General features: G+C 47.1%; 3 protein-coding genes across 3 annotated transcripts; all 3 read left to right on the forward strand.

Moving 5' to 3' along the window:
- Positions 1-444: 444 nt before the first annotated feature.
- Positions 445-1,655, forward strand: AOL_s00215g292 (uncharacterized protein; the record flags this gene model as incomplete). The annotated part of the gene is made up of 2 exons (XM_011129494.1): positions 445-918; positions 1,107-1,655. 2 exons carry the CDS (start codon positions 445-447, stop codon positions 1,653-1,655), a joined length of 1,023 nt encoding a protein of 340 aa, XP_011127796.1.
- Positions 1,656-6,781: 5,126 nt separating this feature from the next.
- AOL_s00215g293 (uncharacterized protein) lies at positions 6,782-8,100 on the forward strand (the record flags this gene model as incomplete). Its single annotated transcript, XM_011129495.1, has 4 exons — positions 6,782-7,381; positions 7,480-7,692; positions 7,767-7,910; positions 7,987-8,100. 4 exons carry the CDS (start codon positions 6,782-6,784, stop codon positions 8,098-8,100), a joined length of 1,071 nt encoding a protein of 356 aa, XP_011127797.1.
- Positions 8,101-13,040: 4,940 nt separating this feature from the next.
- Positions 13,041-15,471, forward strand: AOL_s00215g294 (uncharacterized protein; the record flags this gene model as incomplete). Its single annotated transcript, XM_011129496.1, has 3 exons — positions 13,041-13,716; positions 13,869-14,889; positions 14,946-15,471. The coding sequence occupies 3 exons, from the start codon at positions 13,041-13,043 to the stop codon at positions 15,469-15,471; spliced, it is 2,223 nt and encodes a 740-aa protein (XP_011127798.1).
- Positions 15,472-15,583: the final 112 nt, after the last annotated feature.

The raw sequence follows: 15,583 nt of genomic DNA on the forward strand, positions 1-15,583 counted from the left end.
CTTCCTCCCTCCCCTCTTATCCTCTCTCCTTCATCCCGCTCACACACACATGCATACACACACACACACCACACACACACACCACACACACACACACCACACACACACACATACCACCACCTCCTCCCAACAAAAGTAAGTACAATCCCTTTGCAACGGCTTTTGCATCACCCCTCTTCCATTGCATCAATTCACCTCCCTCCTTCTACCAATTCACTTTCCAATTCTCCAATTTCATCTCCCTCTTTCATATTCCATCTATCTCATCAGGTTGTTGTTGTCTTTCTCCCATTCATCGACGTCAGCTCTCCTCATCGACGCGTCTGTTATCACTTCATCAAACTCCCTTCCCTTCATTCCACCAGTCTTCTCTCTCCCCTTTGCCTATACTGTAGGCTTGTCCTTGAAGAAAATAAGGTTTGAGTCTAACGACATAAGCGTAGAATGTCCAAACCAGCAATTCCTTCTGCTGCTTCGGCAGCTTGGCCTCTCGAAAAAGAGACCACCAACACTGACCCAAGCCAATACCGACGAGACAGGTCGATCTGTCATTTAAAGTGGGTCTGGTGGACGCCCCACTTTTTTGTCTCCAATGGCAAAAAAGTGAACTATCACGACGTTTACGTCTATCGGGGGCAGCATGCCGATCAGCTGCCCCCGGGCCTTGAGAAGAGGGATTGGACGCGGTGGGTAAACCAGAAGAAGCAGGTAAAGCAGGTTTACCCGTCCAATCCCGCCATCAAGGTGGAACCAAAAGGGCCGCCAGCAGCTCTCGCTGCTCCCTCGGCCTGGGTTAATCAGATGACTGGTGTCTCGGACGCTGACCAGTCGACCCAGGGCGCCCTTTCTACTAACACGCCCTCGGGCACCGGCAATGGGGGGTTGCCAACCATCGGCTTACAGGCTAAGCCGCAAACCGTCGCTCCGGCTGGAGCCGCCTAGCAAGCGGCACCAGCTGTAGTAGCTTCGGGGAGCACCCAGCCTGTGCCGAAGGTAACGGCACCCCCCTCGGCACATGGGGTACAGCCAGTTGCTGTAAGTATCTTTTTTCCAAGAATTCCTCAAACCTTCTATGACGGACTCGACTAACATACCTTTCTGTATAGACTACTGTAGCTTCGGCCACGGCCCCAGTGCTGCCGGTGCCGCCCGCTCCCCACCAAGCCGTGGTTGTTACGGTGCCAGCGGTGGCACCAGCTGACTCGGGTCCAATGGACTTCGAGCTCACTGGGCCACCGCTTATGGTGCCGCTCCAGCCAACGGGGGGTATGGCCCCCAATCCCTCTCCCCCGGTCCCACAAGTGCAAATTCGACGGGACCCAACAGAGATACCAGAAGCCGCAGAGTACTTGCGAAACTGGGTCCTGTCGACGACCGGGGGGAACCAGCGCGTCACACATTTAATTGTGCCGGAAGAAGCATCGGTGCTACGGGAAGACTGGAATACCGTAGTGCACCATGTCTACTGGCCGTTTGGATACGTCTGCCTCTATTTCCCAGACGTTAATGAGGCAGTCGAGTTCCAAACGGACGAGGAGATGTGGGAAGATGCGCCCAGAGATGAGGGGGGTGATGTCATCATGGGTCGGATGTGTGACGTTCCATGGGCGAGATGTTGCGACTTCCGTCTCGCTCCTGGTGGGTACTGCGATTAGGCCTGGGAATCTAATCGTCGTACCCGGGATTGGGGCGAATCGCGTGTTAGTAGTTCCTCGTTTTGCAGTCGCCAAGTCCATGAGGCGACCAGGGGTAGAGGGACGCGGTGACGGTGATGCTAGAGATTTGTGTTCTCCATATATGGGGAATACATTTCGGAGGCATCACACCGAACCAGTCTTGCTATCTACCCGCAAACGAGGATGGTTCATAGCGTAAATGTCGTCCGAATGATAGGAGAAAAAAGGCGGGGCGTCTACCTTTGGTGTTGGTGGTCTCCGACGTCCCAAGAGGCACCTCATAATGTGCCCTTCGGGTAAGATAATCGTTAAACTCCTACTGACTCTTTCTAGCACTACGATAACTAACTCTAAATATCTTCAACATAGGGTAGCGAGAGGTGCGGGACGTCTCGAGAGGCTGGGCTGCAGAGGTGGTGGATCTTGTACATGTAAGTCCAACTTGTTTCCAATTGTTCTTCAAGAGATTTCACCTCTTCTGAGCTTGAACTAACTATGTTCTATAATTCTAGATCGCATCTCTGCCATTTATCATTATTACCATTTATCATCAACTGCCATTTATCATTAACAGCCATTTATCATTAACAGCCATTTATCATTAACAGCCATTTATTATTATTACTTAGCGTTTGCGTTATTTGCTCTCTTGCTTTCTTGCTTTTCTGCGTCTCATGTCTGCCATTTATTGTATTTAGCGTTTGCATTATTTGTTTTCTTGCTTTTCTTTTTTTTTGTATATAATTTTATTTTTTTCCTGTATATATTGTACATAATTACACTCTCCACTATCTTTATATCCCCATTGATGATGCTGTCCCAGCCTTGAGATAATCGCCGTAATTATTTGGCATATTACCTAGGCACTTGCATTTGAATCCGTGAAATAATTGTTGAGATCTTAAGGCACTGCGCAGATGCATATGCGCATATTCAACATCACAATTTCTTCATCACTGAAGCCCAAGCATATATCACAACTAGTCATCACATTTAGTAACACTAACAGTTGTCACAACCAACCCCGTGAACATGTATGCTCCATAATACAGCTCACGGATATTTCCTAAGCTCGCTTCCCCATACCCCAAACTCTCAGGATCCCCATATTCCATAAAAAGTATCAATCCAACGAAAAAAAAAAATGTTTTGCTACCCCCATCCCCCCTCGTACTTTCTCCGAGAAAACCTGGGTTTATGCAAAAAGAAGAAGAAAATAATAATAATAATTTCAACCTTGCGAGAATAAACCATGTCCCCTTGTCGATATTTCTCGTTCTAGGATCCTGTCGTCTCGTCTGCTCTCCAGTACCTGCAAGGTTTGCACGTGTTGTCAATTGCTACCTAATTGAGGCAGCCATTTGCTTCTTTCCATTACCTTGAGCTTCTCCTTCATGCATCTCCGAACGTTGATTCAACCATAAGCGGACATGTGGGCGTGGGGGAGAGAGAGTAAGAAGTCAGTGGGTCTTTGATGCTGAAATAATTTGAATAAGACCTAAGAGCTCGAGTGTGCAGTCCCACCACGAAACCCGTCTTCTCCACGATTTCTCTCACGAAAAAAAAACAACAATCAAGAAAAAGCAAAGAGATCGACGAAGAATCGATTCTAGATGCGACACGTTGAGCTAACGGCGATGTGGGTACCTGGGGAATTCGAGCTAGCTGTTGAGAGCTTAGCTAGATGCGTAGTCCTTTCCGTCTGTTACGAATCGAAGGTTTGCCTAGCCATTTTCTTCTTCTCCGCAGTTTAGATCCCGTTATGTCGATATACGTCTTCCTCCTGGGAAGTAGCGGTTAGAAGCAGCCCATGTCGGAATATCCCTCAAAAATGGAGGAGATGTAGTGAGATTCTACGATCTCGAAAGAGGGGGGGGTGTAGGTGTTATTTTCGATCGGTGCCCCGACACATGGACGGCATATTTGCACAACAAGGAATGCATGGCCATGAAGTTCCTAGAAGTCTCGTCAAAACTTGGGGTAATCTGTGGGAATATTTTGAAATGACAAGCATATGACGATTTACCTTCGTAATTCGATGGTGAGAAACTTCCCAATACGTATTTCTTTGCTAAGCTTGAAACTCAATGACTGTCCCTGTCAGGTACGTAGACCAAGTTCGGATTTCCCCCCCTTCGCTTCACATTGGGCATCGATGGCTATTCTGTTTTCGATGGAAATCTTCCCCCGTTCTGTCTTACCCCCATATGTAAAGTGTGGGATGGTTTCTCGAGAAGGAAGTGGGGGAATCCGTTATGTTTCCTTCTTTCTGCGGTTTGGGCTTTGAAGATGTTGCAAGTTGCGGGTTGTTTGTTGCAGGTCGGACGTCGGCTGACCGGTTGTCTGGGGCAGGAATCGTGAGCGCAGCTAAGCTAAGCACCCGTACCTTCCGCCCGTCGTTTTGGACAAGACAGCCCGCTAATGCATCTGGCTTCGCCTTCACGACGCTGCGAACGGCTTATTCGACATATAATGGCGAACCACGTCATTGGGAACAGGTCCAGGTCAAGCAAGTATCGTCCCTTTCTCACGATTTTAGGCCACATTCTCTTACCTTTGTGCACACTATAATCACATACATGGTATATGTACGTCGTCACAGTGCTTTCACATCTGGGGAACATAAAGACCCAGAAAATCGATCACGAGGACTTATTTGCTACCTGTTTCGGCGTTCTTGCTGCGTTTCGTGGACCCAATTGATCGGATTTCCTTGTAGTAGCACGAGAGAGTCGTGTTTGTTACCTCTGGGGAAGAGCACGTTGCACATGGTGCTCACGATGGCTGGCTCGCCGCTGGTCGGGGGATTTTCGAGACCGTGGGAATTCATCGAACTGCCGTCCTGGTCTGTTTCACGACATGATCAGTTTCTACTTCCCCGACTAATCGCAATTTGCAGAGTCTAGGCACAATATGGATATCAATCGAAATCGTTTCGATCTAGAAATCTTCTGGAGACATACTTCCAGATTCTGGATCGTTCGTGTGCTCGATGGGTCCTGGAAAAGGCAATTGGCTTTTCAAAGTTAAAACCCCAATGAATTTGGCCTTGTAGATGTTCAGACCCCAAGAAGTTTTGGAAATTTTTTTCTTTCAATTCGAACTTATTTCATGCACGAAGTTACTATTCCTTCCCCCAAGGATGCATGGCGTCTCTGCTACTCTTATGGGGGGCCACCCATCAGGTTGAAAATCTGCAGCGTTTGCCCAACAAGATTCCAAGCGACCTCGACGTAGTCCAATAGCAGGCCGCCTTTTTGGTACCCAAGGATACCCAGTCGACGAAATCACACAGTATCCCCGTTATGCATATGCGGCACTGCGCGCCACGTTCAAAGAATTTATGGCCCTATTGAGGATTTTACTTTTTCTGATATTAGTATACGGGATCGAATAGGATACTACAGCCGGGGTATTCTTTTTTTCTTTCTTTTTTTTCCCTTTCAAAACCATCATGAGTTTCGTAAATCTAATGACTGTCCGTAGGTGTAGACGGAATTCCTTTTCGGCGAGACGATGCAAGGGAGAAGTCTCGGTTGGGGGGATAGGATAGAGGTTGGATCAAGGTTGACCAGTTACACACCAGCAAGTTTCATGAATGTGCATCCTAGGTCTGGGCTATCAGGTGAGGTTCTGGATCTTGTCCACAACTCAGCCTGAGATTCGAGACAACGTTAACAAGGGGGGTGCTCACCGAATCTCCTCGACGGATATTTTACGAATGAAAGGGGTGGCGTAGCTATAAAAGGACAGATTCCCATCCTTTGGTCGGGTCTGGGCGATAAAGGATCATTATCGTGACCATAAGATCTTAAGAAAACTTAAGAGACACAAGACTCTTGTCCAATCTTGTTCTTCTGGGGTATTCCCAAGCTCGAAACACCACAGGCCCACATTTTTGCGAATCCAACCGTGAGCCCTTCCCTATCACATTGTCTTCCTTCGGACATCTCCCAACGACCTCGGGAGACGTGGATTTTGCTTGTTCTTGAAGCTGTTCGAGTAACCTGCAACTTTCTATTTTGTCTTCCTTTGACCCTTTAAAGCTCCCAAGCCAGACGCGCATATCTTAGCTGCGACTCTTCTAAAATAACCGTATCTGTTTGACTTTTTCGTCACTTCTCGAATCATCGATTGGGTAGCCCACTTTAAGGTTGTTACCCCTTAAGGACAACGACAGTGCACGGGGATTGGACAAAGTTTTAAGGCCAAGCGGACAAGCCTGACAAGCCGTTTGCGACATTCCTAAAGCCGGTTCGTCGGTCAATAAACTAAGCCCATATTTATATCCGGGGACAAATCCACGGCCCACAGGTCCGCAGATCTGTAAGCTATACCCACTTCTTTCCGGCGACTTTCGGTCTTCTAGGGTATATATAGACATGACCGGTTCTCCCGATTCGACAAAAGAGCTGTGAAACTAAATGTTGTCGATGTTCTACTAGTGTATATTCGCAAAATTCCTCGACTTTTCGGACTTCCCTATAAAATTAGTTGTCTCTCGGTAAGTGAGCATTAGCAAGAAGCGGAGACCCTTGTTTGCCTTAATTTATTACCACTTGCCCCAATGCAGTCCCCAACGTAGCATGTCGGATAGTTGCATGTTGGAAGGGCTTGCACGTTCACAACTTATGTTTCAGAGATAAAACGACGAATATCAGGCTGACAATTTGCCAATCGGTTGGCTCCGTAGGCTTCGACTCCCTCCTTACTACTTTAGCCTGGTTGCAGGTCGTAGTCGTTCAATAGCCTTCGATTTTGTGTAGCTCTTCGATATTCCAAGGTCCCTTTCATGCATTACAAGGAAGGTAGACCCGACGTTAGACCATCTGTTCAGCGGCCGCCCTAATTGCGATATCATCCCCCCATATCTATTCATATTCATCATTAGTATATCTTTCTCTGGATAGTCATTCGTTCATTCGTTCGAGGAGAGTTGGGAATCGGCTTTTAACCAAAGGGAAAGAGAGAAAAAAAGATTTGATTTTGTGCGAGTAATTTGGAACGTTCGACGTCGAACAGAAGACGTCAGACCCCGAGTTATCGATTGGAACGTTCAAATCCATCTTAATCCACCTCAAGAAAAAGAACCAGTGCCATCAACAATGGCTTCCGTATCCAGCAACGTCCTCACAGTCCCAGACTTCCATAGACCCATCGTCTACCTAACTCACGATCCTTCCCGACCGCCATCTTCACAGTCCCTCCGTAGGTCTATGTCCGAAGAAAGTCTCAATAAGGTCACTATTCCCATCTCAAGAGAGGTTCCATACTTCGTCAGCCACATGCCACCATCGCCAGCAAAGACCCCAACCAACAGGTCCTCTGAGAACCTTCAGTTGGATACAACTGCCATGGCGCCTCCAGCAGACCGCATCGTGCCCTTGCATGATGTCAATGTTTCTATCACCAACCTCCATCAGACTGTTGTCTCCAACAGGGAGGATGACTCGCCAACTGCTAGCAAGAATGAAGTTAACGACTACATTCAGCAAACAGCCGATATCCTCTCTGAGACCGTCAAGGATTTCCAAGAACTTTCGAGGCTCGACATCTCTGAGAAGAGCACTGTCGAACAGCTGGTTGCAGCTAACCTTCGTCTTCTTCGAACCTTGAAGGACAGACATGCTGCCTTGGACAAGGTCGAACACGAGGTTCGGACCGAGCGAAACCGCTCCGGTCCGTACACTAGCATCAATCGCTCGGTAAGTTTGTGATTCTATCCGAGCCTCTTAACCCCGTGTAAACGTTTGATTACTGTAAGTGTTCAAGTTGTGAGAATAAGACTAATAGTATGAGGTAGATTTACTTTGACACACCTGGTGAAACTCCTCCCCAAGCCTCTCGTATCACTTTCAAGGAATCCGTTCGTCGCAATAGTGATGATATGGACGGAATGAGTACTATTTCGGTCGAGTGGACCGATAGGAAGGAAGAGAGGTTGAAGGAGTTGCAAAGGCTTCTTAAATCCGCCAATCGTGCTTGGAGTGCTGAACAAAACAATTATCTTGAAGAGGTATGTTTCAGTTCCGTTAATCCCTTAGCCCTATGTCAGCTGGTTGGTAGGAACCAAGCTAATACTCTCCACAGCTCGAACAACTCCAAGAAGAAAGGAGAAAGCACAAAAAGAAGGTTAAGACTGAGCAGCGTCAGACTGACAAGATGGTCAAGATGGAGCGATCTTTGTCGATGTCTAATGAGAGGGAGAGAAGGGTTTCGACCAGTCGAGAGAGAGTAAGTCCCTATTGTAATGAAATTGATTTAGTTTGCATATCAAATAGAGCAAACATTGACGCATGGATCCTTCTAGGCCTCGTCTGCAGACACCAAACGCCGTCTCTCGCTCGGATTTAGTCCAAAGCCAATGACTCGCACCGGCTCTTCCAGTGGCTTCCTTGACCGCATCTTCCGTTCCGGTAAATAGGCATCTCGAGATTTCGTCACGGTATGCACAATAGTCTTGCCGAATTTTACACCTCACGACTTTACGACTTTAAAAGTTTAAGCGACACGTTACATTTTTCTGGGTCAAAAGTGCTTCGACATTGTTTTCTTGAAGTTTCCTTGGTGCTTTTTTCGTGTTTTTTGCTTCACGCTTTGCATTTGACCTGTTCACAGCCAAAAAGATACCACCGCAGCATTCAGCTTTAATTCTCTTAATACCTCCTGTTTAAAATCGCTCCTCAGCCTTTTGTCTTTTCTTTTCTATTATTATTTACTATTACAGGGGGTTCTCTTCTATCAACTTCATGTCCAAACTTGCACTTGAGCTTTCACCATGCACATATTCGCCTTACCACAATTGTGGATCCCCCTGTGACGACAGACAATTTAAACATCGGCCAGAGCTGATACCGAGCCTGTTTGCATGTCCTTTTTTAGTCTTCTTTATCAAAGCAGTAGTACTAGTTAGTAATTACTCGCAATTGAACAATGTTCTTCTTCAATCGACGATATCTGTGCACTTGGACAGGCCGACAACTATAGCATGGATTAATGCATGTAATCATGATCAACCCCATGGCCAGAGCTAGTTGGCCTCGAGATTTCTTGGATAGGCGCAGGTAATTGCAGGGAGAAGCAACATAGGATCTGAACGTAAATGCATTGGTCGGTACTCCATTTTCAGCCATATCCAACTCCTCGGAGCTGCCAAGGAGGTATACAGTCCCGTGAAAATATGCAATACAATGTGTAACACAACCACAGTCGGCGGGCCTGGCTCCGGATCAGATAATCTGTATCAATCGATTAATATCTCTGACCACACGGGCCGCATACGTACCATATACCCTTCCCTGTGAATCATCAAACAGAGTACTGGGGGGTACATCTACCCCCCACCATACATGTATATGTTACACAAGCGAACGACCTGTCGCTAGTTTATTTGCTGGAACGAACCGGATGCCCCACCCACTTCGTCGCGCAGTGGATAACATGATGCTTAACTTTAGAGTTCTTCTGTATTGGATTGCGGAATAAGATGCTTTCATTTAATCCCGTGGGCGTTGGTGCATGTGCATTTTGCAGAGAGGGATATTTAATCCAAATCCACGACGCCGGCTTGGGACACGCTGTGTAACGAGACCCGAGGAAGCCGGAAGGCAGACGGCAGAGTTACAGGGATACGGTAAGTTGTTTTCAGTCGGTGCGGTATCATGGCGGCGGGAGGGAGGGAGTGAGAACGGTAAGTTGCCGTTCTTACCGTCCGGATCGAAAGTCCTGGCCAAGTCGATCGTGAGGGAAAACTAATCCTTGGGAGGTCTGTGTCCAACCATATATAGTAGGTATCCCAGCGCTATATTCTCTGGTGCTTTTCCCTGTGGTACATCAAATTTATAATTACTGCATGAGCCTCAACGTGGGTGTGTCTGAAGTTTGACCTATGCGAATTTGTGTAATCTACGGGGTTCTGAAGCTTTGAACGAGCCAGTGTTATTTTTTAGCATGGGAACTCATGCAAATTGGTTGTAGCTTTCATGTATGACCTCAAGGCCGCCGCCGTATACGCGTACTAGTTTTCAGACATAAAGGTGAATGGATTGATAATAATACTGCGTGTTTATTCAAAAATATACTTGTGGTCTTTTTAGTCTTGAGGCTAGGAGCCCTTGTACAGTTGTGCCGGCCGAAAACCGTAATTTTTCAGAATTCTTTCAAAGATATAATGAATTGCATCTATAGGTTGCAGAGTATTCTCGAGGCTATGTTGCAGCGCAGCTACAAGTTAACAATTAACAGGGCCAGTATTCGTGGGCATCGATCTCGCCGCCAATAAAGCGAAATAGGATTATATACGCTAATTGGTCCCATATCATCGCCTCTAAAACCCCATTTGACACGTAAGCTGCATTCACCCACAGGCTAGACTTAGAGACGCCGACAACGATCCCAGATTATTTTTAAAACTCGTCGCCAACCAAGCCTGGTTAAAGTCCTCATATCATCCCACCCCGCCCAGAGCTCGAGACAAACAAGAATAAACACCGCGGGCGTTATAGATTCGAATGCACCTATCCAGAAAAGTTGACGTCTGTAGGTGGGTGGAACCGTTTTAGATTCGTCCTTTTCTTTTTGAGGATTTCCCCCCGTAGAAGGACCGCTGTTTGTAGTCTGCCCGGCAAGTTGAATTAGAAACATAGACCACGGCGTCGACGAATAGATTAGTTTATAGACTGGAACTGAGACATACATTAAAGCGGTAGTGAGGTATTAATTTCTTAGTGGGGCGGTTAAAATGACAAAACTTGCTGGAGGCAGCAGTACGAAAAAGGGGGGTGTTGAATTTGCGAAAAATTAAAGCCATCATATCCAGCTTTCCAGGGTAGATATGGGGTAGGATAGTCGAGTAGCTATTTTACGAATTCAAGAAACCTCTTTTCTTCTCCCTTTCAAACAATGTAGTGTCTGTTGACACTCGCCAGCGAGAGGTAAAGGGGAGACTCGAGAGGTGTTGATATCCGGTGATGCATGGAGGAGTATGAGTAACGAGTTATCTTCTTGCCAGTTGATATGTACGTCTGATATATCCTTTGCACAATTCGAAGCATACCGCGATCTTCATCTGTTGGAATTGCGACAGTTACCTAATATAATATAATTCTAAGGTATCCTACTGACGATCGCAATAGTGCGTAATATATGTGGTGTTTTGGGTGCTTTAGTTTATTTAAAGCTATGGATTGTTGGATTTTCTGTGTTGCCATCGCTCGATGTGGCTGCTGGTCTCGTGACGAGGTTTAACCTGGTCTCAGCCTCCCCCAGTACCAGTTCTCTCTTCAGGATTTCTATACCGATATCGCCTCGACACGAATTACTCACCACTATCTCCACCACCTTTCTATCTTGTGAAACGTTTCTTTCACGAGAAGAAACATCGTGAATATAGTGCCTCGATCACATGTTTTTTAGGCTTTTGTGGCTGATCAACAAACCAGGGCCGGATCTAAGCTTCCCTTAGCCCCATGCATTTCTAGCGATGTCAACCCCAGTTGCTGAAACGAGCACTAGATTACGGGTCTATACGATCGTATACATTTGAATTCGAGAGCTATAGAAGTATACACGATCTTGCACAGACAACAAGTGAAAAGTTTTTCAAGTCACGGTCACTAAGCCCCGGATGGATATCTCGGCATATTTTTGAATGTGTTAATAATTCCAAAGATACGACATAAACCCGAAGGCTTTCAAGCCACGGCCGGAAGGGCCAGAAATCTGGGAATTTCAGACGAGTCGGCCACCTGACTAGGCCGAATTTGGAGTCGGCAGCGCGGGATGATAAGCAACCGCAGTCGGACGACCAGGGGCGAATCAGCTTTTCACCCTTCATAGCGAAATGGTTCTTCATAAATCTATCGACAAGAGCATCTGATTATACGGCAGCAATCGAATGCCGTGGGATAGCCGGTCAAAATCAACCGGCCGAGTACTAGGCATCCGCGAGTATCGAGAGTTGTGAGTTTGCACAGCTTCAATCTCTCTCAGTTGGGTACCTAGTCACCCAAGAGTTTCTTGTGTGGTTTGATCTTAAAGGCCCTGAAGGAGGGTGGGATGAAAAGTGGAAAGGTCGCTGCTGATAGTGGGGGTCTCCGCACAGATATCGGTTTTAATCCCAATCGCACTGGTGATCGAAAGATTGAGCTCCAATGAAAACGGAGATATTGGAGAGGAGTTGGACAGGAATCATCCTTCGTTTTTGTTTGCTGCGCACCGGAACAGGACGATTTCAGGAGAATGAAATAAAGAGATGAATCCGATGCAAGGCCATTGCTTTTGAAAAGCGGGGATGCATGTCAGTATTTATTTCCAGGAGCACTTCATTATCCTGCGAGGGCCTCCCTAATAGCCGTTCGTTCCTTCCCTATCGAAGACTGTTAGCGGCATGCCCTCCACCCGATAGCGTGGCACAACTGCTAGCTTGCCGGGACTCGCATTAGCAAGAGAAGAGAGGGGTTTATTTCCCTTTCGACTCCTCTTGCTTATCTGCCTGCTTGGTCGCCGTCTTTTCATGATCGCCGACCACTCTTTTTAATTGTTACGCATCATTTTCTCGAATGAACCAAGAAAATTCCTGACAGTTTAACGCACGTAATCCCGACAGCTATCCAGGTACAGTGAGGCTCTTGACAGGGCCTTGACTCAGATTCAAAGTCCACAGTCCCAGGCACCGTTTTCTTCGCGGTTGCCTCTTAGTTTCAGAAAGCGGGTTCGCATCATTTACGAACGCCTTCAACTTGCGGAAGAGCTGAGGAGAAGCTCCCCAAACATCCCCAAATACCTAAATTCCTCAACCAAGCTTCGGAGTTTTTCGTGTTTGATTAAACCCGCGGTTCATTTAAAACCCATTTGTCATCTGAAGTTACATATCGGATTGCCCACATTGGATACCTAGAGGTGTGTCGTCTGCCTCCTCTTGACAGTTACTGCAACTAGCAATTATTTGTACGTAACAACCATGCTAATCGCCCAATCGATTCTTTCCGCGCAGCAGCACATCGTCACCAGCTTGTCGGTTCCAGAACAATTCTTTTGCTTTCGATATCAATATCCCCAATATTTGCTTGTGTAACGCCAAATCGTTATCTGCGATAATTCGCCCTTGAGCGCTTGCGGCGTCGAGGAATACAATTCACTTCACAAGCAGGCACCATTTCTCTTTCATTCGTTTTTTCTTGCCCTGGTTTCTCATTCGAAAAAAAAAAAAGAAGCAGTGCTGTGTCAGTCTTATTGTGCATACAACCTAGCTTGCTCTTCCGCCCGCCTACAAGGTGCATGATAGGAAGTGGCCCAGGAAAGACCTGGAAGGCCTGATCGATTTTAATAGCTCCACGTCCCCTATACCATCTAAAACGTCTCACGATGCCAGACTTCTCACAACCTGTCGCAATCGCCCAATATCAAAATCTCCAGCTTCACCAGCAACCCCCTCCTCCATCCGCAGATAATTATGATGAGGAAGAAAGTGGAGCCTACAGATACCCTGGTTCTGGTGTCGGCGTGCTGCCTACCACTGGCTTACCGACAAATGGAATGGGATATCCTTCCCTCCCCTTAAGATCCAACTCACACCCTAGTATTCCAACAACTACAGAATACTTGATATCGCCGCAAACCATACACCAACCATCTCTGTTCCCATCGCCGCAGTCTGCCACTCTACCACCATCTCAAACAATCCCCTCAACGATATACACCGAAGGCGGCGATGTCATGCAAGGCGGCGTGAAAGTCGAAGCATCCCCTCCACCACCACAGTCTGGTAACACTGGCGGCCAGCCATATTTGAGAGTCGCGAGATTTGTAGGCCCTCCTCCTGTCCCCCTAGCGTGTACTGAGTGTCGGAGCCGCCATCTTAAATGCGATGCTGGCACACCCAGCTGCTCAAGATGTGTGACCGATACCAGGGATTGTCTATATGTCAAAAGTAGGAGAGGATGGAAGGGAAGTAGGAGACGAACTTCTGCCCAGAGCAGGGCAGGAAGTGTTAGTGGCGGGGAAGGCGGGTTTGGGGTCATGAGTGATGGTGGCGGTAATGGTACAATTTCCAGTCCTTCTCACGACATCGCCCCTCAACTTCGATACCTCTTTTTGCTTTTTCCGAGGTGGAATGATGGTGTTGAAGTGGTCCCTTGAGGATGTTAGAATGCAAAAAGGCGTAAACTAACATGTAGTTGCAATGCTGTCTAGAACGAGGGTCAACATCGCGTGCATCATCACAAACTCGACAAGCTTCTGTCTCCGCCGCCTCGAACGCCACAGTATCACCTACGAATTCGCCACCAGTGTCGAGGAATCTGCCAAACCCGGGACCTCCTCCCCCAAATGCATTGGAAAATGTCAGAAACCATTATCGGGGATCGACTAACTTCGCATCAGTCCACGATCATTTCCCGCCTCAACCGACCGCCAATTTGATCCAACTTTACTATGCATATTTTCACTCCGCACACCCTTTCATTCTTCCACCCGCGTATCTTATTAAAACCGCAGCAGCTAAACTTACACAGCTACTACCGGTTATGCGATTCATTGGGTCATTCTATGCACCTTCTGCCCCACATCAATCATTTCGAGATGCTGCAGATTTTACATTATTTCAACAAAATGCGCCGCGGAACTCATTCACGGTACAAGCGATGTTACTGTTCGCCATAGGCCTACATGCAGATAATCTTCAAGAACGTAGCGGTCAAGTCAAAGATATTGCGATCGAAATGGCTTTGGAGCTTGGTATGAACCTTGAGGGGTTTGCAGAAGCAGCCGGCGAGGGCGATCCGGTGATAGAAGAAAGCTGGCGGCGGACATGGTGGGAACTATATTTCTTAGATGGAATATTTGCAGGAGTCCACCAAAGAGATTGCTTCAGGCTATGGAGCGTAGAATGCACGGTTCCATTGCCTTGCGAGGAACAAGAATATCTATCCAGTCGAATACCACCCACAAGATCATTGGTAGATTTCGACGAAAGATATTTTTCAGAGGATAACCGGCCTTTCTCATCGTATGCCTACAGAGTCGAAGCGGTACGGATACTAGGTCAAGTTTTGGCATGTGGCGGAAGCGACAATCCGGATGACCCTCGAGTAGACTCTGCAGATACAAGTTTAGTGAATTGGATGTTGCATTTACCAGCCGGGAAGAAAGAACTGGTAGATAAAGATGGCAGAGTGGATGAGATGTTGTTTCAAGCTCATATGGTGATAAATGCGTAAGCCCTTCTGACCCAACCATGGCTACCCGGATGACACCTGACCCGTAATTTAGTGCATCTATATACCTACACCGACCAAAATCGCATCTCGCCATCTCACTTGTGCCGGACGAAACATCTTGTACACCACCAACCCAATGGACAACAACATCAAAACCCGTCGCTTTTCACACGACGAAAGCAATCCGCGCAGCAGACGCAATATCAAAACTCATAACTCTCCCAACACCGCTTATTAAACACACGCCATTCTTTACGTGCATCATAACATTAAGTGCGATTGTCCATTTATCCGCCTGCTCGTGGCTTTTATACGGCGAAGAAGGGTTTATGGCAAAGGAGAGAATAAGGCTTAGTGTTGGAGCATTGAAAACCTTAGAAGATATTTGGCATGTAGCTGGGTGTGTGCTCATGCAAGTCAAGGTTGTATCGAGAGAAGTCTTCGCACTTCCTCGACCGGAGGGTTCTAAAAGTGGTGGAGTATTAACGGAAGAAGAATTTGCGAAGCTCGTTGATGATGAACAAGGAATCGAGCTAATCGAGGGCGCAGAGATGCCGCTCCAGTGGGATGGCCAGTAGAGGCACCTACCAGATGGCGAGAAAAAGAATCCGGATCTCAAGGGCCGGGATAAAAGGTGGGACAGGAAGAACAAAAGATAAACCTCGTTTTTTGGGCATTTTAGAATTGGCA

Source organism: Orbilia oligospora (assembly GCF_000225545.1).
Source record: "Orbilia oligospora ATCC 24927 unplaced genomic scaffold scaffold00215, whole genome shotgun sequence".
In the NCBI taxonomy this organism is placed as follows: Eukaryota; Fungi; Ascomycota; class Orbiliomycetes; order Orbiliales; family Orbiliaceae; genus Orbilia; species Orbilia oligospora.